Below are 25,900 nucleotides of genomic sequence, written 5' to 3' on the forward strand. Positions count from 1 at the left end.
GTGGGGACCCAAAAGAAACAAAAAACAAGTTTTTAAGTAAGTCATTCATTTTGACATCATCCTTTATTCAAGTTTCTAGTAATAAAATATTAAAAAATGGCCTGGATAGTATATTATCTTAAAGATGTCCAACACCTAAAACCTGGCACATTCTCTACCTCTGAACGAAGCCTGGGGGGGTGCAGTCATATATCACAGATGAACAATAACTTTCTCCAGCTATTCGTTTAGCTTCCCAATCTGTCTCTGTCAGCAATTAGTCAAGACTCAATTCCTGGGTCACTGCGAACCTGACCCCTCTAAACCTCTCTGTGCCTCAATTACTGACCATGTTTCTTCATGTTCAACATCTGTTTTGCTGTTCGGGGTCAGGCGTTATCTGAGCAAAATCTAAATACGTTTCTTTTAAATTGAAAGAGTTTGAGCTGTGTGAAACTAAAGTGAAAGCTGTGTGTGACGATAAAAGGAGGGGGTATCTCTCTTATGCTCATATCACTTAGTTCAAATATTCCCACAGAAATCTAGCAAACAAATGTGAAAAATAAGTTCTTATCTGTCAGGAATCTTTCTCAATATTTGAGCAGTTGTAATGGAGGACCATGTTAAGGAACTGGTTCCATTAGTGCCTTATACGATTTCCATTTTATGGGGATAAGTATGGGACAGCCTATTTTAAATATCTAAAAGTTCACCAAAGTATTTCTTCAGTTGACCTTATTCTCTCTCTATCTCAGTCTGTCTCTGTCTCTCTACCGAGGAGACAGACACATTTCCAGTTTTCATATTCCACTTTCAGTAAACTGCTGTCAGCACAGCAGATTCAGACACTTAGAGATTGCTTTCTCCTGCTCTCTGCCTCTCTCTTTGTCTCTCTCACTCTCTCCAAACACGCACCACATTTGTGTTGACAGTCAGCTGGCACGTAGTGTTTGGACTGTAACTGCGTTTGGCAGTAATAGCGGTTTCCCTAAAATATGTTTAATTGACTACAGTCTCCCTTTTTTTTTTCACTGTGAGCTGCGAGTGGAATGTGAGGTCCTTCGTCACCGCAGCTCGTCCGCTGGCTGACAGAAACAGCCTGCCACAGTGGCAGTGGTGAGGTTGTGGCTGGCCTGTGGTGATTGCATATGCACATTGGATGTATGTGTGAGATAGTGTGTAGAGACTGTAAATCTGCCTCAACACAGTACAAGATGGATGGAAGATAGCTGGAGACACTATACTTGTGTAACTAAATGTGTATATCTACAAATGTGTGCATTTAAATCAGTGTCTCGAGTTGAAATGAGTCAATCATGCTAATGCAGAGCAATATTGGAGATGTGTTTGATGGTGCTATAATGATCCTCAGTACTGATTTTCCCCATTTCATCACCATTTACTAACTTGAGCTGTGGCCTCTGCCAGTGCATCAACCACAGATCAGGAAACCAGTGAAACGCAGTCCTTGGAAAATGCTGTGACTGAATAAAGCACTGAGTCTGAAAATGATGAACTCAGAATACCGGCCAGTACAGATGTGTAAGCTGCTGTGACCACAATGACTCCACAGTTTACAGCTTTCATCACGTATTGTGGCTAAAGAAAGTTCAAGTATTTATCCATTATTGGTCCTTCGGCAGCCAAATTGGCTTCTTATTCTCTCTCAGATGTTGTAAAAATAATAATAAAAAAATCTTTATCCATTATTGGTCCTATAGCAGCCAAATTGGCTCCTTATTCTGTCATATGTTGTAAAAAAATCATTAAAAAAAATGCTATTACAGCAAAAATTTGAACACAGATTTAAAAATTGTAACCTAAACTATGCATACGTGTGTTTTACTCCTAAAGATATAATTTTATGTTCAAATCCCACTCTTAAGTTTTATGCCCTCACCACAAGCCAGTAGGAGGGCAGTTGTTTGTTTTCAGGTGTTTCTGTGTCAGATAATGATCATTTCCCAGCGTACAGTAAGTGCTGTTTCAGACAAAAGTTGCAGAAACATATTTGTTGACATATTTACAGCCGGAAACACACTTTTATGGACCAGTACTTACTGAGAAGATTACAATGTTTTCGGACCTTTAAAAAAACAAAACAACGGATGCTTCATAATGAAGTCCTCACATCTCAGACAGCGTGCATGTATTGCTACATCCACAACTCAGCAGCACTGTCATTTCTACTCTCTGTGTTAAAATCCCCTAATAGGCTAGAGCTGCGGTTTCCCTAACAATCCAATGCAATGAGACAGCGCTGACTGTGAACGATTGACCCCAATACAACAGTTTGATTTGAGGAACAGGACAGAGGAGGGTGGGGGGATCAATTATTGAGAAAACTAGACAGAGAGAGAAAGAGAGGGAGAGGGAGAGAGAGAGAGAGAGAGAGAGAGAGAGAGAGAGAGAGAGAGAGAGAGAGAGAGAGAGAGAGAGAGAGAGAGAGAGAGAGAGAGAGAGAGAGAGAGAGAGAGAGAAATGCTTGTTAATGCATCACCAGCTTCTGTAGCTTGCCTGCCAGTGGTTAAGAAATAATCCTTGGCGGCAAACCGCAAGCCAAGACCGTTGGTTACAATCACATGTGACAACCGGTGCGTGATCCTGTCATCCACGTGGCACCCGCCCCAGCACTGTGTAATCACAGGCGATTGTCATAATTTGGTTCCAAGTCACGGTGAGGCCTCTGACATGAACTGAGCTGCTGTCAGCCTTCAAAACTTCACACGCTAAGTATTTATGCTGTCTAGGCGGGTTGTTGGGGCATTACTGTGCAGCTAAATCAGCTCTCCTGGGAAAACGGTTGCCTTGTGATTCACAGTGGACAGCAGACATTTGATGCTTTCGCTGGAGGAGAATAATCGGGAAAATCTGGGTTTTACTTTATTACGTGTGTGTGTGTGTGTGTGTGTGTGTGTGTGTGTGTGTGTGTGTGTGTGTGTGTGTGTGTGTGTGTGTTTGTGTGTGTGTTGGTTAACTCATTCTGACAGCAGTAATAGGAGAGATAAAGAAGAGGAAATCCATGATGGAAAAAGATGGAGAAAGACAATCATAGGCTTTACACCTGCAGCCTGTCTTACCAGCAGTAACATTGGATTGGACTGCTTGTTAGGAAAGGCAATAGATATGTATTAAATAGTAGTGTGGAGTTCACAAGGTCTTTAACAAGAGCTATATATTTACTGTGAAGATGTGCACAGAGCTGAATAAACCACATACTGCCAACTCTTCCTCAAACACATCTGTGCATTCACTGTTTTCATCTGAATACTACCCTACACTATTGAACATTGATGAAGAGGCAAATTGAAAAATGATGCAGCAGCTGCAAAGCCTTTCAAACAATGCCACTTGAGGTATGTCAACAAGTAGGAGCTTCATGACAGCTACAACTGCATGTCATGGTGACTGTCTGACTGCCACTGCTGTCTCTTCCTTGCCACATATTGTACAGTTTCTATATCCAGAATAGCCTTTTTCAACACTGGTGCTGAGGTTTTTGTTTGTTTTTGCTGTCATCACATTGGTGCAAAATAGATTTACTGGCAGCGTTACGGTCTGTCAAAATGTATTTTTATATAACACAATTGTCCCCCAGCAAAATAAATGATTCATGGAGATCACTACAGTATATAAACATATTTCCAACTGCACCTCTCAATGTATGTAAGTAAATTACTGATTATGCTTTCTTTACAATATTATCACTGTCATAATATAATTCTATATAACTGCAAATTTATCCTTTCAAATTTTAGTGCCTGATAAAAGTTGTAGTCAGCTTGGAGTTTTTCATGATTTTATCTATAGCCTATCTAACTGTGGGTCTTTGAAATTGAAATACTTCCAAAACCCCTTTGTTGCAAGGCTGAGTAAGAGAATCTACTACTGGTATGGCTTGTGTTTGATCATAACAAGAACCACGTGTCACTCTCTACACATCGTCTCGGTCCGCTGTCACACTGACTGAATAGACTGTTTCTTCCCTCAAGAAAGATCTATGTTTCTTATTGTTTAATGAATGCTGCGTTTGTGTTTTTGTCCTATGCTGAAGAAATTTAGTCCAGATGTTGATGTTGTATCACACATTTAACTTGTGTTAACTGTTGGTAGATTTTCTGCTCTTTCTAAAACATACATATTTTATATGTAGGGTAAGTTTTCATTTGAAGACAAAGACCAGACTGTCTGAATGCAAAATGTTTCTGCCTTAAAATAAGCAACCTGCGTCCTCTACTTTGTCTTACTAAGCCTAACAGCCAATAGACTACACAGAACATCTTTTTATGATGTCTTTAGCCTGTAAACACTCATACAGTCTTTAAGTTTAAGCATGGCCTTACACAAAACAACATGCATTTTTTTACTTCCTCGAAGCGTGTGTGTGTGTGTGCGTGTGCGTGTGTGTGTGTGTGTGTGTGTGTGTGTGTGTGTGTGTGTGTGTGTGTGTATGCAAGCCACTATGTGAAGAGATTAGGTCACGCTAGTGCCTTTCCCAAATAGCCAAAGTCATCAGATTACACACTGCGCTCTACGAGGTGCAAATAGCAGTCATAAAATGCTGAAACACTACTTGGGAGGGCGCAAACAGCTGGACTCTATGGAGTCAGACGCATCCAGACAAGCAGCGACAGGAATGAAGTGGGGGGACGGGAAAAAACTGCAGAAAAACGGAACTGAGGGGGGAAGCATTCAGTGCATTACAAGGTGCACCTGACTGTGTGTGCAGTATATGGTTCTCTCTGGCTCACTTCAACTTGCTCTTTCTCATGGGATAGAGACCAAAAACTTGTTACCATTGTTTATTTTACATTTATGACTGACGTTTGTGGTCAAAGCATGCCTTTCAACTCAGTCTGAGGGCATGAAAAGTACACTATATGCTGGAGTTTAATACAGTTACTAAGAAAAAATAAGCAGATCTACTCATTAACCACCCTTGGTTTTATGTATGGCAACCCCCCAAAATGGGGAGGTTGCTATCACTGCTTTATTCCTCCATAGCATGTGCAACAAATAACTTAAACCTTCTAAACAAACCCTCTTTTGACACACCAAAATACATCAGTAATTCTTTACAGTGCTCATCGCATGCAAACTGGTTCCATCACGCCTACATTTCAAACAGTTAAAGGCAGGGAATCAAACTTTGGCTTACTGTCAAAAGGGCTTATTGGAAAAATGAGAATGATACTCTGACAACACACTTCAGTATAAGACACAATTCTTTAATCAATTAGCGATTTCACTTCAAGCCATACCTTAGTCATGTTTTGGCAAGTTGTCCACATTACACCAACTGGAGGTCTGTCAACATATGTTCCAAACTGACTTAAGTAACTATCCTTCAAGATAATTTGATTGATCTTACATGTTTTGAAAACTGATCATAGCAACCTGTCAAGACCACACTGCATGCCTTTCAAAGCGTCATCACATCAATAGACCATCTCTCACATATTCTTGGAAATCCCAGAGGTGGGACGAGTGTGCAGCATTCTATTATACTACTACAAGCCCCAGGGCAAAAAACACACCCGTCCTTTTACAAGAGGAAAACACAAGACATCCAAGTGATTTGTAGTGGGAGGACATTTAGCATTTCCTTTTGGTGCAAAAGGAAGGTGTGCTTTAGAAGTCTGAGTGAAATTAGATTTTACAAACAGATATAGACGTAGGTGAGGCTCAGTTATAATGGCGTACATTTAGAGGCAAGAATAGGCAGAAACAAAGCTAGAACTGTTTTTCTTTAAAGTTAGAGTGATTGATGGTGATTTATAGGGGCAAATGTGAGAGAGATGTGTAAGAGATTAAATGGAATACACAAAAAGTTGTAGAGTTGTAAAAATATGAAATTCTCCTTCACAGTACTTGATGAGCTGTTTTTAAAATTACAATGCCTTACAGCAAGGCAATTAAGCAATATAAGATGCTGTTGTAACTGTGTTGTGGCAACCAAAACTAGGTTTATGTGTACAAATAATAGGTTGTGTGAAATATGAAACATTAACCATAACTAGCATGTGGTGGCACGATAGACAAAATCTGAAAGTTACTGAGCTGAAAGCAATAAGTTATAGACTAACAGGATTAAAGCCAGACAAACACTCAGTGAATTAAGTCTGAACCCAAAATTGGTCATCCTCGACTAATATTGGCCATGTTTCTGCCAGATTCATTGTTGTTTAATGCACATTTTTTTGGTTTTACGACACCTAATTGATTGCCTGAACTATCAATGATCTGGCTCTTGGATGATCTGTTGGATTTCTGGCCTGTAAGAAAATTTGATTGACTGTCTTGAAGTTTGAGCAGTTCCATGGTCTGATTTCCCACATGGCTGCTGTCAAAAGATCTTTCTTAAACTACAGTGAGCTTGTTTCAATATTATTGGAGTAACCACTAGTACATGTTATGGCTATAAGTATAGTCTTTACTGAGACTGCTGAGATATAAAACTGAACTTTGCTGCAAACAGACATCATATTGTCTGCGTCTTCCAGTCTTCTGTGGCTGCATTTTTTTCTTACTTTCCATTCATACTTGAATTGCACAAAGTAATGTTACCTTTCTCTCATTTTGTCAACATTGTTAAGGCTGTGGTCGTCTTGTTTGAATAAACTTTTCTGGAATTGTCACTTGACTTAACAGACAAGGGGTTCTGTGCTTATGTTCAGTGTAAGCACCCATGTTGTTGCCTTGTGAACATAAAAGTCGCAGTTTCTGGACATGCTTCAATCTAAATGTTAAAGTAAGCATGCTCTAAATGACCATGCTAACATGTTGATGTTAAGCAGGAACCCAGTCCACCATTAAAGTATGTTGGAGCATGCTAAAAATCACAAAGGATAACATATATGGGGGAAATAATGATCCATGGTGTCAGAGTGATGCCTGCATGGCACTCTACTCACCCCTCAACATCCTCACCTCTATAAAAAAAACCAGACGAAAGCGGATTACACTGCAGCATAAAGTTAACACAGAGAAGGACGTGCTTTATGATCTCCCTTCAACAAGTGTGTCACTGTGCAGAGTTTCAAACATTGGAGCCAGTGAGATTGCTCTTTAATTCCACCAATTCCTTGCTTGTAAGTAAAAGATTTTTATGGTTGAACTCCGTACTGTCATCAAAGCCTGGCTAACTACTATATGGGCTGCCAGAGGAGGGGAGTTTAAAAGACAATTTATACATAGGCTTTATAAGGTAATACTCCATACAAAGGGTTGGAACAATGACCCTTATAGCCTTCATCTTTACATTTTTCGATTTTATCTTCCCTCTGTCTTTCTTTATCTCCTAATCCATTAGGCAGCCTGAGAAAAACACTAACAGACGGACAGAATATGTGAGTCACTGAATGCAGATAAATAATGTAAAATATTTATGGAAGCAGAACTTGCCTCAATTGTAATTTAGTCGTCTAGCATCAAGTTGGATGGCAACTAGCAAAGAACAATGCATTAAGGAAAATATGTTTTGAATTGCAAGATCAGCTACATCTAGTCTTAAATACCATCTGTTAGTGAAGTACATAGTTAATGCTAATGCAGGCAGCTTTGCAAGCCTTTAACATTCCCACTTTCAGAAAACCATGCTTGATAGCGTGCAAGGGAAACCCATGGACAAACGTGCAAGCAGCAAGCTTTCAACAACCACAGCTGAATGGGTGGCTACAGCTTACAGCCCAGTTAACATTGTGGAGGATGAGGGTCACAGTGAAATAATGCAGATCGAATCCAACGACTGCACTTGAATTGCCATTGAGAGCCTCCACCATATCAAGGATACACAACCTGGATGACAAGAGAGCAAAAATAATTTTCTCCCTTTCCACTGTTTCCTGCTCAATTTATTGTTTGTTTTAATTTGTATTATCCTGTTTATCCCATAGCAAAAGGGGATGTTTTTGTGAGCCTTTATTTTTCCCATGTGAAGCTGGACACATTGCATTGTGTGATTTGCTTTTGAAGTGAGTGATCCAGGGAGTGATCCTTAATCAGTACTAAGTAATGGAAAATCTAGCAGGCCAATGTGCCCATCTGTTGCCTGTTCAGCTTGATTTTGTCATAAGTTATGATTTGAGCATATGTTTAAAAAGCTAAAAGCTGCACCTGTGATAGTTCCTGCCAATCTTTGCCATTGTTTTGTTAATTGGTTTCCAACAATAAATGCAGACATCTGTATAAAACAAGCACATCTTGTCCACTCCCATGTTGATAAGAGTATTAAAAAAAATTTTACAGTAAATTTTGAATAAATATTTAAAAGTGCGAAGAATGTACAACTAATTGTGATTGACTACACAAAGTTTTGCGATTAAAAAAAACATTTAAAAAAAAACAAATGACCAACATTGACTGAGTGCTACCTGACTGATGAAAAGACAATGGCTTACAACAACATACATCCTATACGTGATGTCTACATCAGGTTCAATTCTGAAAACATAATTTCCTTATCAAGCAATTCTCAAACAATGTGAGAGAAAATACGAGTAAAGGACTAGTCTCATCTAGGTGGTATTGTGGTGCAGTTAGAGGCCAGGTGCTCTCACTGATATAGCTATTGATTTGGGTCCCTCTGGTCAATATTTACCTGCTGCCTGCCAAATAGGAACCTGACCAAGGTACAAGGTCTCCTATGAGCTCTTAGGTGGCCTAGTGAACTTTGTTTGTAAGTTTTGACCGGAACCCACAAAACGTATGTGTGCTCCAACATGTGACTTTTAAGTGTATGCCACAAACAAAAACACACTACACACATTACACTTCACAGTAATGTGTATTTATATTATAAAAACATACTATTGCAATATATATGAATCATCATTTAAATAAATATAGGAAATTAAGAATGAATGTAAAATAATATTTTATATTCAGTGTCAGATTGTATATATTATATACTGGTATAAAAGAGAATATAATATGTGACATTTTGGCCTGTTTGGAAAAATGTTAACTATCTTTGGCTTTCCCCATGAGTCTAAATACCTATGTCCTGCTGATATAGTTTTGCAGTTTCCTGATTCACATCAGAAAAAGTCAAATTCCCAATGATGCACTGACCCCATCCATCCTAGCCAGCCTCAGTCGTGAGAACCACATTTACAGTCTCTGCAACCCCGGACCTTTTGGCTGAATCTTTTATTGGACTCTGGTCTGTAATGCAGACTCACATGTACAGATGCTCACACACACACACACACACACACACACACACACACACACACACACACACACACACACACACACACACACACACACACACACACACACACACACACACACACACATACACACACAGGAGAAGAAGTATCCCTGGAGATGTGCCATTCTCTGTCTGTAGTTCTCAGACACAGCAGAGATCCTCCACAATAAAAATATAAACAGCAAAGACAAGCCTGGAATTTATTATCATTAAAAACACCAAAAAGCCATGCTAAAGTGAAATGTGCTTGTACTGGAGACTGGAAACTGAATAACTACATTTCATTTTGTTTTTCTGTTGTACCGAGGTCCTTAACCTCGAGCATAAATGACCACTGGCCTGATTGTCCTCAAGACACAATCCCTTCTTTCAAGCTAGAAGCAGCAAGATTGCCCATATTGAAGTGCAAATAAGTAACATAACAGGAGCTGTCTGCGTACTGCCCAGTTACAGCACTCTGTCTGATTGTTGAGTACTAAATGAATATATGTGTAAGTGAGTTCAAGACTGTGAGGATTACGTATGTATTCATAAAGTCCTTTGTTCTCTAGTCCAGACTGCTAAGAGGGCCAATACAACACTTGGGGTCTTATAGGGTGGAGCTGCTTCACTTAGGCTTACTTAATGTCATTCTCCCCTTAATTACCATAGAACATACATAAAACTAGTCTTTGACTCACACACACTTTTCATTCCAACCTAACAAAAACAAAACAAACCAAAAAAAACAACCTGCCCAATCATTTCAACACCAATAAGCTCAGTTTTGGAATTGGATATCAGCTTATTAGCTTTGTAGCTTTTTTACTATGACGTACTGTATCATGCTAATTTTAAACTACTTAAATTGCCAAGTTAGGTTGCTACCCACTTGCAATCCATTAACATGCTAGCACCCCGCCCTTCCTTATGAGACAATTCAGTTCTATTAATTTTTCAATAATTTTCTGTTTGAACACAGTCAGCTTCCTATTTTGATGCCAGCTGTGCTCTGACCGCAAATATTATTGTTTATGAGTTGAGAAACAAATTTAAAAACAACTAAATCTGCCACTTAAAGAATGAAATATTGAATTAAATGTCATATCCATGTATTGTACACCATGCGTCAGCCATGAAAGTTGGTCAAAACAGTATACTGTATGCTAAATAAGATGATGAAACACCACCAAAACACTGATTTGACATCTTTGGCATGTATGTGTTCTTGGGGATTTTCCTGGCTTTCGATTAAACATTCTGTGGTGTTCACAGACTTGACTTTTCCATTCATTAGTTATTCATTAGCTGATTTAGGCAAACATGGAATGATCTGCAACTAATGATGCAGGGCAGATTGAAGGAAGAAACTTCTGTGCATGACTTGCCAACCTCGCCAGTGGTAAGTACATTTTCTGACCAGACCAGTCACACAGCGCAGTGAGTGTGCTGTGCGAAAGCCAGCTTCACAGAACTGACTGCTTGTTGACTGTGTCTGTGTCAAAGGAAAATCCAGTGTCTCGTGGTTTTATCTAGACCTAGTTGCAGATTTTTCACTCAAATAAAGTCGAGGTTCTTGCCTCCTTCTCATACTTTCATCCTTCCCTCCTACCTAAGTCTTTCATTTGGCTCAGTGTCTGATTGGCATCTGGTGTCTAATATCTTCTAACCCAAAATTACAGTACATGTTATGTATTAAACTTAATTTTGTGTTTTCTAAACTTTGAGTAGAAACCCAAAAAAGGGTCACTGGCCTCTTTCTCTCTCTCTCTCTGGGTTTCAGCATGACAAGAACACTAATGTTGTGTTTATATTATCAGCCATCCCAGGATGAACCAATCTTACATTTGGCTCAGAGGCTCAGTGGGTGCAATCCAAATGCTGCCAAAACTGAAATACAATAAAAATGTTCAAGAGTCTGTACATGTTTTCAAACCACCTAACCTTGAAGTCTTTTTCATGGATGCAAACAAACACTCATCTACTTCCTCCTTCTCATCCAAACTCTCCCGTAACCCGACTATGGGCACGTTCAGACTCACCATCCCCATGCATGTGGAGAGTGCCACTGAAGAGTTGACCCTTGACCTTAGTGACCCCTGGTAAAAGCAGAGGTCGTCCTGGTGGTAGGCCCTGAGGCTCTTGGTGCCGTTCTTTCCCAGGACCTGGATGGTGAAGCCAGGTGCAATCAATCTCTCCGAGGCCTCCCTGAGCTCCATGTGGAAGTCCTGCCCCAAGCCACTCAGCCGGAAGTGGACTGTTTGACTGCTGCCGTCAGTGTTTGATGAGACTGTATCTGGGGTCAGGGATCTGCGCCTCCGTCTGAGCTGGTGGTGGGTAATTTCATGAGAGATGTACACACCTTGGTGGTTGACCTCATATGGAGATACAATGTCATATTCTGGACAGAGGGAGAGATGAAGACAGTGAGAGGATAAGATTGAAAAACTGGATTTACATGTAATGAGAAGTTATGGAGAGAAAAAAAAAGTAATTCATCAAATGGGGAAAAGGGATCTAGTTTAAAAACAGACTCCTTCAATAGAGATATTAAATATATTGAGAAGTAAAAGGAGATAATGTTGAAAGCTTTGACACTAGATGTCATGGACTATATTTTGATGTAACTTGGCAAAAGTAAAACACACTGTCATTGTGGTCGGTCGGTACTAATTTGAACTGTCAACATCATTTACTGTGATGTAGCGCACACTGTGTCAGCTGCTAACTCGGTTGCATCATAGACTGAATAAAAACTACAACTTCTTCGCTCTTCCTTTGTAAATTCTCCTTGACCCGCCTCATATACTTTTGCTGGCAGGGTCAAGAAAGAGTTACAAGAAAAGGAAGGGTTTTAGACAATTTCAACACAAGCCCCTTCAGCGGAGAATGAATCATGTTTGACCTAGTGTTTTACTACAGTTTTTACTACAGCCCAGGCTTGGTAACTGCAGGTCATAAAGGGAGATGGTGGCAGGTCACAGGCCTGACCTCTTCAGATCAATTAAATGTCTAATGGCGATGTGGCCACAGAAACTAACAGGCTTTCCTCCAAAGATCAAATCAAAAGAGTAGCTGACTTCTTGAGCTGCTCCAAAATTGGTTTTCCAGAAGAAATAATAATAGTAGACACTGCCAAGAGTAAGAATGGGGCTGACCTCAGGTACAGAAAGTAGGACATCCTGCATTTGAACCGTGTCATTGTCTTCAGGATTTTGGAGGTTATGTCTCTCACAAGCAGAAAAAATTGTGTAAAATGTAACAATATGCTTCTGCAACTGATGCTTGGAGAAGACACATCAACCTGTAGGTTATATAGTGTTTTCACAGTAACTTTTGTTGCTATGGTGATAGTGTGTGCCTGATACTGTAAGCTACTGCACACCTTGAACCGTTATGTGCCTGATACAGTTTGGGTCTATGAGTAACCAGCAAGCAAACAGATAAAATGGTTTCTTTGTTGATTTTAGTAGAGTGTTGTAATGACCGTGGAAACTATGTTCAGTGTTTCCACGGGAAAGCCATATGTGGTCAGTTTATCAGCTAAAAGTTGACAGAAATAACAGCGACTTTGAACTTACAGTCAACAAGAGCCAGTCTCTGTTACTGTACAGTATGGCCTGTTTTGGTGAGCCCAAATAATGAGTAAATATAGCACAGAGACAGACATGTTATGGCAGTGGGAGAAACATGCAGGGTGACAGACAGTGTGTCATCACTGGCAGTGCTAGCGCCTGAGGTTTGAACTTGGGTATTTGGTGCATCTTGAGGTTGACTTAAAGCCCCAACCCACACAACATGACATATGCTTATTAGTGGATGCATTTATTTAAAGCACCTTGCATTACCATGACATGGGTGGTCACAGTGGGAAGCACATCTCCAAAACCTTCAAGCCATAGAGCTACAGGACTGCAAAGAGCAAACACTAACTTCCAAGTCTCAAGCCTTTTCTGGGGAGACACCAGAGCACTTAGGCAAAAGCAGTAAATGGTCTTCCTCGATGTCACTTTGTCCACCTCCCCCCAACACACACACACACACACACACACACACACACACACACACACACACACACACACACACACACACACACATTTACACCTAGTCTACTCTGTCCCACCCTAATTCAAAAACCAGCTGCAGTGACCCGTGTCTGACAGTATACAAACAAAGAGACTGCGGGAACAGAGCACATACACAAGAACACATATCTTGTCTGATGGACTGAGACAAGATCCCGCAGTGGTTGGTTTGTTGGTTTAGCGGCTCCTGAGTGCCATTAGTACTGATAGGAAGTCTAACCAACGAGTACCTTGGCTTAGATTTAACAAAAGATTGAACATGTGACCTCTTTCCCGACCCATTCTAACATCCCTGCTTGAATGTTAAACACATTAACACGGGGAATAGTTGTTAAAGCTCTAGCTGTGAGATGATCTGAAACAGAAGTTACAAGGGCTTCCCCCTCTCCTCTGCTTCAGATCATCTCCACATGTGCCCAGCCAGAGCAGTCTTGATGTTTGATTATTTGTCCATGTATCTGCTTTTCATGTTAACTAAAAAAAAACCCAACAACAACATAAAAAGGAGAAAGGCAAATGCACAGCCAAAGCAGCTGCTGACTCAGCACACCGCATGGGGTTAGATCGACAAAACAAAGACCAGATGAGAGTCTCTTGCTTCCTGCTTGCATTAATTACTGAATCAACTAAGCAAACTATAAGCAGACATTAGTGCATCCTTAATAAAAGCTTTGGTGACACACTTGTGTTGTTGTTTTCATTTTATTTATTTAAATGAATGTGTTTTTTTTATCAAAGACATAATGATACTCTTTTAATCTCGTAATATTCTCCACAGATCAATAACGCCCAAACAGGTAAAATTAGCTTTTTCACAATTAAACAATTCTAGTTGAAACCAATTTCAGCTCTCCTGATGCAGCAGACAGTGATGGCTCTGTGTCAGGGTGCAGAGCGCCCCCCAGCGGTGACGAGAGGCACAACTCTGCAGGTAAGCGCTGTTTGATGCTGCCTGGCTGGCTGAGGGATGATGCACTGGGTGGCTTTACTTTTGATCTTATTGCACCGGAAAGCAAAACATAAACCCTTGCACTCACTGCCACACTAAAACCCGCATCTTCGTTGTCATCACAGCTGCAGAAACACTGATGCAAGCCTGACATTTTGATAAGTTTGAAACACTCACCTGTGTACTGAGGTAAATTGAGAGATCGGAGAAGGGCTGATGCGCCTTGAGATTCAGTCCTGTCAGCACCATTATTTAAAAGCACGCTCTGTAAGGAAGGAAATATATAAATGTGACTGGGTTTGTGTAGCTACCCCGCAAATTATCACGGAAAATGACTCTAACTCGGCACTTTGTCGTTGGAAGTGTTGACAACTTTATGAGCTCTGCATGCATGTGCGTACAGGCGCAGCGGATATCATGCAACTGACTTACTTTGCTCAGTGTGAAAAAGCAAAACAGATGGAAAAAGAACAACGGCTGGGTCCAGTCTCTCCATTCTGCACAAATCCTTAAGAAAATCATGTCTCTGGATCACCTTTACCCCAAAAAAGTGAAGCCTAAATGACTAAGGACACTTGTCCCAATTGAGCTCAAATAAACCAAAAGTCCAACCAGCAGCAGCAGTTCTGCGGGACTAGTTGAATGAAGCATCAACGACTTTCAGATGCAGGCTTCTTAAGATGTGCCACTTTGGTCTCCATTCATTTCCAAGCAGAGTATCCCGACGAATCGCTTGAACTCAAGTCCTCTCTCCCGACATGTCATTTTCCTTTTTTTCCACTCAGACAGTCCGACCAGTATGCAACCTCTCTCTCTCTCTCTCTCTCTCTCTCTCTCTCTCTCTCTCTCTCTCTCTCTCTCTCTCTCTCTCTCTCTCTCTCTCTCTCTCTCTCTCTCTCTCGCACGCTCGATCAAAGTTCCGCTCCCTCTCTCTCTACCCAGTGACCCCCGCGGACCATTTTGACTCCCACTAAAATCATGTGATTGTCTTAAATAGGCCGTGTCTCGTCTTGGCAAAAGCAGACTTCTAATGAAAGTCGCACTGTCCCAGTTTGTTTCCCCCCTGAGCTTGCTGAGGGAGCACTGAAGGCACAAGGCGTTTGGGAGCTGGGTATGTGTTTTCAGGAGGGCTTGGGGGTGTGGGGTGAGGGGTTGGTAAGTACAGCCTGTAGCCAATCACATTTGACACCTGTGCTAAGAGATGGGGTTTGTGTCCATCTCTCAGGTTTCAGGAGAGAGAGTGTGTGAGAGAAACAGAGCCAGTGTGTGATACAGAGAAGAAAACAGGTATAATGCTCTTTGAACTTGTAGGGTGATGAAGTGACAATTTACATGTACTGTAAGCAGACTGCAATAACTTTTTATGTTTTGCCCTATACATCAGGCCACCGATAATGCATTTAAAAGTATTAAAGAATGCACACAGGAAGGAAAATGCTTATTTGAGTTCAGTCGTCTGGGTCTTGAAACCCAAAACATGATCTGGAGATTACACCCTGCAGCAGGTAATCAGTAATTTGTGATGGATTACAGTCTGAAATTTAACCTCTGACCCTGTTTAATCCTCGCGTCATTCTCCCATCTCTCCCGTATTCCGCAGCTGCACTGATAGGCAGCTTGCCAACATTTCTTAACTCCCCACAATCATTCATGGAAGTGCTTAGGAGTGTGGGAGCCAAAGGATTGGGGGCGCTTGTTTCATATTCTGGAGCATTTCATCCTCCCCAAAAAGAAAACCAGATGAATTTTCTGCTGTGCAGTCGGGAGAAATAAATGTGTGATGGTTTACAGTGTGATCTTTTTGGCACAAAGTCAGAATATCTGATTAAGAATGAGAAGAATCAGAGGTGCAGAGGTAAGTGAGTTATTCTATAACACCCTTTAAGTTATGGACTGTTTAGCAAGTATTCATCTGCAATGTGTTTTTTCTTTAATTTCTGAAAAACTGATACATAAGGGGCCTGTTTTTTGTATGCTTATAATTTTACAAAAATAATATTGTTTTGTTAGGTGTTGTGATGTTTAAAGTTTCCTAGGCATGTCAGTAGACAGCCATTTATCTTAGAATATGGAGGGGAAAAAACAGATATCGTTTCAGCAATGCAGAGAAGACTCTCGGTGACACTCTGTCCTGAGGGCTTATTTCTCAAAGGAGTGCAAGGTGCTTGCTGCATCATCCATATGGTCTGTGTCATGTTCGTTTACTGATAGTGTCACACATGAAGCATTTGTTTTTGTTGATTGACAAGAGAGGAATAAATGAGAAGATATGGCAGGACCAAAACCAAATGACAAATTTGATTTACTGTAAGAACTATCTCCCAAATGCAGCTCCACACAGGTAAGACATTTACAGTAAGAAAATGTAAAAACATTATGGTTTAAGCCTGTAAAAGTGATACATACAGTACACAACACTTACTTCCAGATTTACCCTAAATTTGCCGATCCTGGGTTTAATCAGTGATGAAATGCCATCATGGAAAAAAATCCAACCATATGTTTGCACGCTCAGGAAATCTTTACAGCGTCAGCTGCTGCTTAAGTCATATCGCCCCTCCTCCTCCTCCTACATTAATACACACACACACACCACTTAGGCTCAGAGACACATGCACACATGTGTGCACACACTGCAATAGAATACTCACTGGTCACTGGTATGTGAATGTATGGAAAGAATACTGTTAGCATATTTCTGTGTAAACCACTACTATATGTTTGTTCAGCATATGCAAAAATATACAGGTGACTGGAAAGTTTCCAAACCTTTGAACTTTGAAACAGTCTGACAGCATTGTGCTGTGATGTACAGTAGAGTGCTTCGTCGTAGGGGGTGTGCGAGTTGAGCGAAACAGCAGGCTGAGAAATAAGGAGAAGACGCTTTATTGTTTGAAGGGGCTGAGCATAAAGAAACCCCCTGTAGTCCGAACTGAGCTAGCTGCCGTGAGTGATTTGACCTCTGAACCCCTGAGCTCCTGTAATGCCTCACAGTCTGCCTGCCTGTCTGACTGCTTGTTTGTCTGTCCGCCTGTCTCTCTGTTAGCTTGACTGTTTGCCTGACTGCCTGTCTTTCATCTGGGAATGTACAAAAGGTCTTTCCCTTTACAAAAAGGGAAATCATTCTATCACATCCAACCCCCCCCACAAATACACACTTATGTACATATTGTCTCACACATTCTCTACAGTGCATCAATTCACATTAGACAAGCTGCAAGCATACTTACTACAGGAAGAGTTTGATTGTATAATTGTCTAAAATAAAGAATGTGCACATTAAAACAATTATCTTTGTGTAAGTTTCTGGCAGCTGTTATAAATGACTTGAAGTCTCACAGTGTGGGTCTTAAAGTTTCTCTTTACTTCAGTCTTTCAAGGTCATTTTCACTCCATGGTATTATTTAATTAGCGGTTATTAAAACTGTCATCAACTGGTGTGTGCATATAGATGTGTGCATGTGTGCGACAGTACTTGTGTGCATGCACTTATATGTGATTTATGTGTGTTTGAGTGTGAACTTGCATTTTGGTCTTTGTGCGTGCGTGTGTCTGTGTGTATGTGTGTGTGTGTAATAAGCTGACAGCAGCTGTAAAATTCCTCTCTGAGCATCACAGAGGGGAGGCTGATGAGAGCTGACAGGGAGCAAGAGTGAAGGGAGGTGGGAGAGGAAGATGAAGGTGAGAGTGGAGCAAGGGGAGATGGTGGTTGCAAGCTAGTTCGATGATTGAAGGTTTCGTCAAGCTTTGCAGAAATTCTGCATCACTGTCAAAGAATACCGGTGCTTTAACTGTTATGTTTTTGACCTTATCAAGTGTATACCATGCACCTTGGACGCATCCGCTCAGAGTGAAACAACTGTTTTGCCTAAATATTTGCAGATGGTGCAGACGTCTGGCTTTTGGCCACTGCTGGACCCATTCCCAGTCATTCATAAATCTTACTTCATATTTCTGAGGACTTATATATACTTTGCTATATTTTAAGTTACAAATAATACAAACTTAAAATGCATCAAGCTGTAGGGTATGTAACCATGCAAAAACCTTCAAAATGTAACTTTATTGTGAAAATTTCACAATTTATTTATTTATTTAGGAATAAGGCAATCATTGAAGTTGTATTGGTTTTCATTTGAGCTGGAAGAGAATAAAGCCTAAGACGATGAACTGTAATGAGAGAGAGGGCAGAAAAAGAGAAGTGACTAAAAGAAAAGACATGTCGAGTAGGTGTGGAGAACAGTGGACAGTGAGTTAGTTAAGAAGTAGCTGCCGTGGATTAATATTTAATTAAAGGAATCCTTTGCTAGACTGCTGGAATAAATGCTAATAGAAATTGACCTGTGCTAAAAAAAAGACAAAAAAGAAAAAAGGATGCAATCATGTTTCATACTTTGATATCTGAACAACTGATTTCAAAATGAATGAAAAGTATTTTGGCAAGAAACCCAACAGCATAAAGTGCAAGAGCATAAAGATCAAGCTGGGATTACATTCACAAACTGCTGAATATTGTAATGTATGTGTTCAGTGCAAGCCTGTGGTTCTATAGCAGCGCTGGTAACCTTTATGTGTTGTTCCTGAATAACACTTTAATTTGAATTTGGTTGAGGAGGAAAATCTACATTTAACATCAATTAAACAAATCTTTTTGGCATTTATTTCCATTCTCACCAGTCACATGCCAGGACTATTCACATTATCTAGAAACCATAAGCACTGGTTGACAGTGTCATTCACATTGTCCAATTCAAAGCAGTATGCCACATGTGATGTCTTTAGCAGTGCAACAACAGCCTCGAGTTGTAAATTCACAGTTTCTTTCAGTTTAAAGACTCATTGTAACTAACTATATAGTTACTTCACTATTGTTTCTAAGATAAGCAACAGCAAAGATGCATTTCAGTACATAACAGTAAGTGCACATGTCACTGTTCATTCTGCTGCAGTATTTAATAGGTGATACTGACTTTCTTCAGAACTACACTATAGAATCACTGTTTATCGGGTTAATATGTTATCACCCACTTATTTACATCAGTAATCACATTATGATTGTGTCTGTGGCTTTCACAGTCTTTTAATTAGCTTTTAATGAGGAATTAACATACTGTTCATCAAGGTTGAACGGACAACGATGAGGAGCTCCACTGCTAAAAGTTATTGATTCAGTCAGTGACAATCCTGATTCAGTATAGTCAGCTTGGTGAATGACTGTTAAAGATTTGTTTGTACATGTACTGAATACCTCTACTGCAGCCTAGCTGGATGATTGGTAACTACATGTCAGCAACACAAAGTCAGATGCATGAAGGAAGAACATGATAGTTGCTTTCTTCAAAAGCTTTATTTGAGAGAGAGAGAGAGGGAGAGAGAGAGAGAGAGAGAGAGAGAGAGAGAGAGAGAGAGAGAGAGAGAGAGAGAGAGAGAGAGAGAGAGAGAGAGCAATTGTGTGTGTGTGTGTGTGTGTGTGTGTGTGTGTGTGTGTGTGTGTGTGTGTGTGTGTGTGTGTGTGTGTGTGTGTGTGTGTGTGTGTGTGTGTGTGTGTGTGTGTGTGTGTGTGTGTGTGAATGATAATACTGACTTCAGTAAGTTGCCAAAAATAAGTTGCCACCCCATCTGCCTCTTGTAAGTTAAGTGAGTTGATTTTCAGATTGTGGTTATGTTGCTCTAAACCACTGACAAATTAGGACATTTGTGGGTTATGACAGAAATCGGTGAAATCATGGAGGCTTGCAGTTATTTATTTGTTGCAGTTATTTAGCAACAGACAGCAGATGGTTGGTACTGTATGTTCACCAGCACGTCAGTGGAAAGTTGCACTTGGAACATGTTACAGTACTGCTTCATCCCCTCCCTTTCAAATAGCTTCCACTGAACTTGATAATGTATTGGACACGGCTGAGCGACTCAAGCATTAGTCTTCATAATAACCACTGATTAGTGAAGTTATTGTACTGATGTCAGTGCTCTCCATCAGTAGGCCCTAGAAGTGTTGCAGCGTGGGAGGTCTTGTTCTGACCCTGTTTGATCACGTGAGCAGCGATAGTTCACATTGGGACATAATAGCTGACATAGTCCTGATTAATCTGATTTATAGTGGTAATCATCATGTTGATCTATTGCTGTCCAAGTAGTGGTTTAGGCTATTAATCCAATCAGTTGCACATTATTTTCGGCAACAAGTATCCCATCAAAACACTAGTTACTTTTTGAGTGCATGGATCCCTTTAATTACAACACTAGCAGAGTTAATGGTTTAGGTCACAGGTTACTACTTGAGGTTGTAAGTAATTAAGATAATTATGTTGTGTTTTATTTAAATTTTAAAAGATAAACCACTAAAACCCATAACTTCAACTATATACACAGATTGTTTCCACCGCTTTCTTTTTGTTTCTTTTTATAGGTGTTTGCATTTGATTCAATTAAATATGAAGGGGCAATATCAACTGGCTGATAAAATGTTCATTAGTTGTATAATGTTTCTTTTTTTAATGAAATATAGGAAAGACAAAATGGGTCCTAAAAAGTCATATAAGACAATGCTTAGCTGTTTATGTTACATGTCTAAAATGTATAAAACTATATATACCATCTATGAACTCAAAAATATCTCAGACTGAATGTAACAGTAGCTAACACCTTTCGTGGTTGTAACCTGCAGGGATAATGTTAACTTGAGAATGCAACAAATTTCTCTCTTTGGTTTGAGAGTCCAAGATGAAAATGAAGGGCTGGAGAATTGTGCTAATTATTGGTAGTGAGCTGTATGTGATCGCTGGGGCAGAAAGAGCATCTCTGGAGGGGTGAAACCTAAAAACAAAGTGGCTAGTCTTATGACACTCTGCAGGGGTGAGAGCTTGCTAAAGTTCACCACCTCTGTATTGTGTAAGCAGTACTGTTATAATAACTGCCTTCATCTTGGCCTGGAAAAAGACTGTAACATTTTTATCAGAGATGGCGGATTCTTTGCAACTCAAATCAGTCGACCATGTGCAGTAAATGTGCAATAAATCGGTTTTAACTGTTACCAATAAAAACCTTCTTCTCTAGAAACACTGCTTGAATATTGCACAAATCTAGGATAAATGTGATGCCAGAGTCAGCAGCACTGCCAGTCTCACCCTCTACTTGTACTGTACAGTAGCTCTATTTTACAGCGCCAGACCGATAGGAAAGTGTCTCTCTCACTCTGCACTCAAACATTTGCATGTCTGCAAACTGGTGGCGGGGTTTCACCCTGTGGGAACCGATGTCTGGCCAAGAGTCTCTGACCCACACAACCCACCAGTGTCCGTAGTGTGGCGTGGAATTAGACCTGCTGGCAGGAAGATGAGGAAAGGAACAACGCTCCTCATTTAGCGGTAGACCATCTGAGAATGCTCATACTGCAAAATTCGTGCTGAGTGAAGTAGAATTCACAAGACCTGTCAATGTACCAATTTCTATATTGGTACACTATATTTATGGTTTCTGATTTAATGGTAGTTTTCATACATTAATGATTCGAAGACTATTTTTGGTCTTTAAGCAACAAACTGTCCTCTGACCTGCATTAAGTATTCAGTAAAGTGTGCCTAATATCTAGCAAGTGTAACACAGCATGTATGCAGGGTGTGTGAGCTTATACAATGGCTACCACAGTAACCTCCACTGAACCATGGCAGTTTCCAGGTATCACTGTGGGTCAGCCAAAGTATGAATAGGAACAATAAGTGCAAACATTGTCCAGTTCTACTAAATATTAATACTTTAATAGGGACAGTGTAACTAAATGAATAAAAACCAATACATTAGAACTCAGTTATTTCACCATGCTGACACACTTTCCTTTTGTAACTAATCTGATCTCAGTAACAAGTAACTGAATTTGCACCACAGTGCTTTTCAAAGCTGTACAGACTTAACTTGCTGATATGGATTAAAATGGAGAATATCCCTCATTGGCACATAATGCTGACACACTTTAATTCACCACCAGTCACCAAACCGACAACCCCCTTCACCTCCCAAGATAATCAAAGTATGAAAAGCTCACAGACCACCCAGGAATATACACACAAACACTCATACACACGTGCACTGTCACTGCATGGTGCTGAATCAGATTGCCCCAGTGAATGTGAAGTTGTATTTTTCCACAAAGTCCTGCAAAATTAGTGAAAGCTCAAGACTGAAATGTCTTGAGCTTATAGCACACTCTTATACATGGATGCAAGTTTTGCAAGGTGGCCCGATGACCTAATACACAGTGAAATGATCATCCACCTGGAGGGCCAAGCCTATCTTTGACCATGACTCACATTCACCACTATGTTTTTGCCATGATTGAGATGAATGCCTTGTGTTGTCACAAAACCTCTCAATCTTCCTCTATGAAGGGCCTCCTTTGTTCTTTTAGTAATGCTTAAATTATGTAAGTGCAGATAAGCTGAACAGCATCATACTGCTAAGCTAAGGTTTACTTACAGCAGTGAATTAGTGTCTTTGAATGAGCCTATAAGAAATACAGCAGGTGATGCACAGAATAAGGCCATGAAAGGAGATCAGTAGGGTTTTAGAGAAGTCAAAACACATAAAACATCAGGACAGGTGTAGTTCTTCACTACTATGCTGCTGACAGTACTTGCATAGAGTCTTATGTTTTTAAATTACGTGATAAGCATTTAGCAAGACATTAATGTCTGCCCAATAAGAAATTTTACTTAATTTATAATGCAAATATTGACAGGATGTAAATCTCTTCGTGCTTCTCACTAACAGACAAACTCTTTAACAGCTACATTGGCAGATTTGTGGTGAGGAGAGCACATTTCATATTTGCTTGCACTGCAGTGAGCCAAAGTTCATTTGGATACAGAGGCCCAAACACATTTTATGAGTCTTCAGCAGCTTTAATTCATTCAAAGTGGAGCAGCTGCAAGCATTACTTCAAGAAAAAAAAGGTACCTGAATACAGATTTTTACATCTTTGATTTATGCTCATATATTATAAATATCAGTGACCGTGGCTTCATAGAGGTTTCGCAAGCTTGTGGTTGGAAGGTCACTGGTTTGATCCTGAGGCTGGAGGGTCAAATTTGGACAAGGAAAGTGCAACAGCAAGTATACTGGGACAAGAAAAGGAGGCATTACATTGGACACACCTTTATCCCAGTGGCTCATTCAGTTCTCTAACAAGAATCTCCTTTGGGTAATTTATCACTCAGACACACACACACAGAAAAACAACAATAACAACAACACTCTCCCTGCGATGGACAATCATCACAGGTCACCACCTCTGTCAGCATGGGTCCCCATCAGTGGCAGAATAGGTGACCAGCCGTAGCAGGAGCAAAGCTTTATTTTGGTTGTGTGGTTCAAAGGTCCTGAGATGCAAGTTGATAGAAGCTCTCATGGGTGCCTGAGTGGTTGTGTCAATGAACCTGAAAATATCTGTTTGGAAGCATCAAACACTGAAAGAACCCACTGAGTGAGAACTATAGATGTAGTGAAAGAAACTGAAGACATGTTTCGCTTAGTCACCAAATATAAGGATGGGGCGTCTTGCACCACGTCCTCTCAATGTATCCTTTTGTACTGAATTTTGAAATCACTGGCTTGAAGTGCACTGCTTTCACAGTTATTTTCTCCTTTCCAAAATAATATAGCTGTACATCATAACACTATACATCTTCCTCCCCCTCATACATAATGAGTACCTAACAACCAAGCCTCATAAATACTGAAAAAATATTGAATTAATAAAAAATGTTGGAAGGTCCCTCTTTTGAAAGGTTGCATAAGTAGTTGATTTGTTCAGTATAACAATGAGCAATAAAACCACCAATAAATTATCTATGAACATATTTCTGCTGTCACTATTATGACTTAAAAAAGGGCCTCCTTTGGAATGTGGCGTGCCCTCTGACCCCATAGTGCAGGGAGTTTACATATCCATGTCTCCACTAGTAAAAACCACATTCCTACCTTCGATCTGGGTCAAAGATAAAAGATGACAGAGATCTGATGCAGACAAGTGAGACAGATTCATTCAGAGACAAAATTATTTCTTGGAGGGCTGAGACAAAAAAAACTGTACAATAAAATATAACCACAAATTACGAGGCACAGATGTCAAGTAATTTATTTGCACTATCTTTTGATCTGTGCTTCCATGAACTTGCCCTTTCTGTTGGAAGCATTTCGATATACTCATAATGCTTGTTTTTTGCTCTTAGTACATAATCACAGGATGTGAAATTTAGGCATGATATGTGAGGTGCTCTCCTCAGTCTTGATTTAGTGATGCCTGCATAAGCAAAAGTGCTGGAGGCATCTACCTGCTGTTGCTAGACAGCCACGAAGTCTGCTACTGTCAATCACTTAGCTAGTGTAGCTAATGTCCTTATCTAATTGGGATCTGAAGCCCTGTCCCACTTAGGAGCAAGCTTTTGTTTCATTAGCCTCTGTTGCACAATTTGCATAGAGGGTGTCTTTTGTCAGTCACTCTGTAAGCTGATATTTAAGCACCTTGCCTTGCCATTAGTTGCTTGCATTCAACAACTATAGCTTCAATTTCTCTTAAAGAAAGTACCTGAACTGAAAAGCCCTTGAGTACAGAAACATATTGATGCCACGACAGAAACAGAAAAAAGCATCAGTATCACGTTATAACATGAAGCTTTTCATGTTATACTGTGAAAACTTATTACATTACAATGTGAAGCTCATAGTTAGTCTCAGGCAGAGATGGAGTCCCTGTGATGTAGTCCTGCACTTTTTCCATATACCACAGCATCACGAAATGCTGCTGCTGCTACTAGTGTGTGGAAAGGGGCACACATCATGCCCTGCATCTGATGTGATTATATTCCTCCAGCTGTTAGTAGATAGAAGTAAGGCTCTATCTATGGTTAAAACATGCTGCAGCCATTTCATCTTACCTAGAAGGCTACGAAGAGAGATCTGTCTTTGCCCACCCTATGGTTAAGTGCTTCTTAAAAGGTGTCAGAAGCTCCTTGACGTGTGTGTTAGTGCTTGTGGACTGTGGAGGCTCCTCCAATGTCTTATCAATGAATGATGCTGCCTCCAGAGGGTTAGACTCATTCATCCTGCATTTCAAAATCCTCCTCAGTGTAAGCATACTTATCACAATATCATCCACTGTGCTCAATAACAGCATAATCCATTTTCAAAAGCAAAATATTTTCTTCATAATGGTTTTATGTTGTTTTGTCAATTCAGATCAAGGAGGAATTCAGGAGAACAACTACTATTTTACCAAGGAAGGTGTTGAGAGGACCAAGCTGAGGGCATTCCTGGACAAACTGAGTCAGGTGCTCATGTTGTGTTTGTTCATATTTTTCTGCAGGGAGATGGACCTGTTTTCCACTGTCACACACACACACAGACACACACACACACACACACACACACACACACACACGCACGCACGCACGCACGCACGCACGCACACACACACACACACACACACACACACACACACACACACACACACTGCCACATGCGTAGGCATATACAAAACAGCACTTGTTAGTTTATATGCCCCAACACACTCCATGCGCTGATATCACAGCTCCTCACACATGTATACCCATGTGTTCTCACTTGACAGTTCATTGTGTATGAATAATGGTTCTGTATTGACACAATATTAATCTGTTCACAAAAACATAGCATTAAGAT

The 25,900-nt window shown here is 40.3% G+C and overlaps 1 protein-coding gene across 1 annotated transcript in view; it reads right to left on the bottom strand.

The window, feature by feature from the left end:
* The window catches only part of LOC133983370 (A disintegrin and metalloproteinase with thrombospondin motifs 16), a 52,459-nt gene extending 37,731 nt beyond the window's left edge, over positions 1-14,728 (bottom strand). The window contains exons 1-3 of the mRNA XM_062422436.1: positions 14,639-14,728; positions 14,384-14,471; positions 11,215-11,573 (exon numbers count right to left, since the gene is read on the bottom strand). Coding sequence (XP_062278420.1) covers positions 11,215-11,573; positions 14,384-14,471; positions 14,639-14,728 — 537 coding nt within the window. The remainder of the gene's footprint in view (positions 1-11,214; positions 11,574-14,383; positions 14,472-14,638) is intronic.
* Between the last annotated feature and the right edge of the window lie 11,172 nt (positions 14,729-25,900).

Source organism: Scomber scombrus, chromosome 7 (genome assembly GCF_963691925.1).
Source record: "Scomber scombrus chromosome 7, fScoSco1.1, whole genome shotgun sequence".
NCBI lineage: Eukaryota > Metazoa > Chordata > Actinopteri > Scombriformes > Scombridae > Scomber > Scomber scombrus.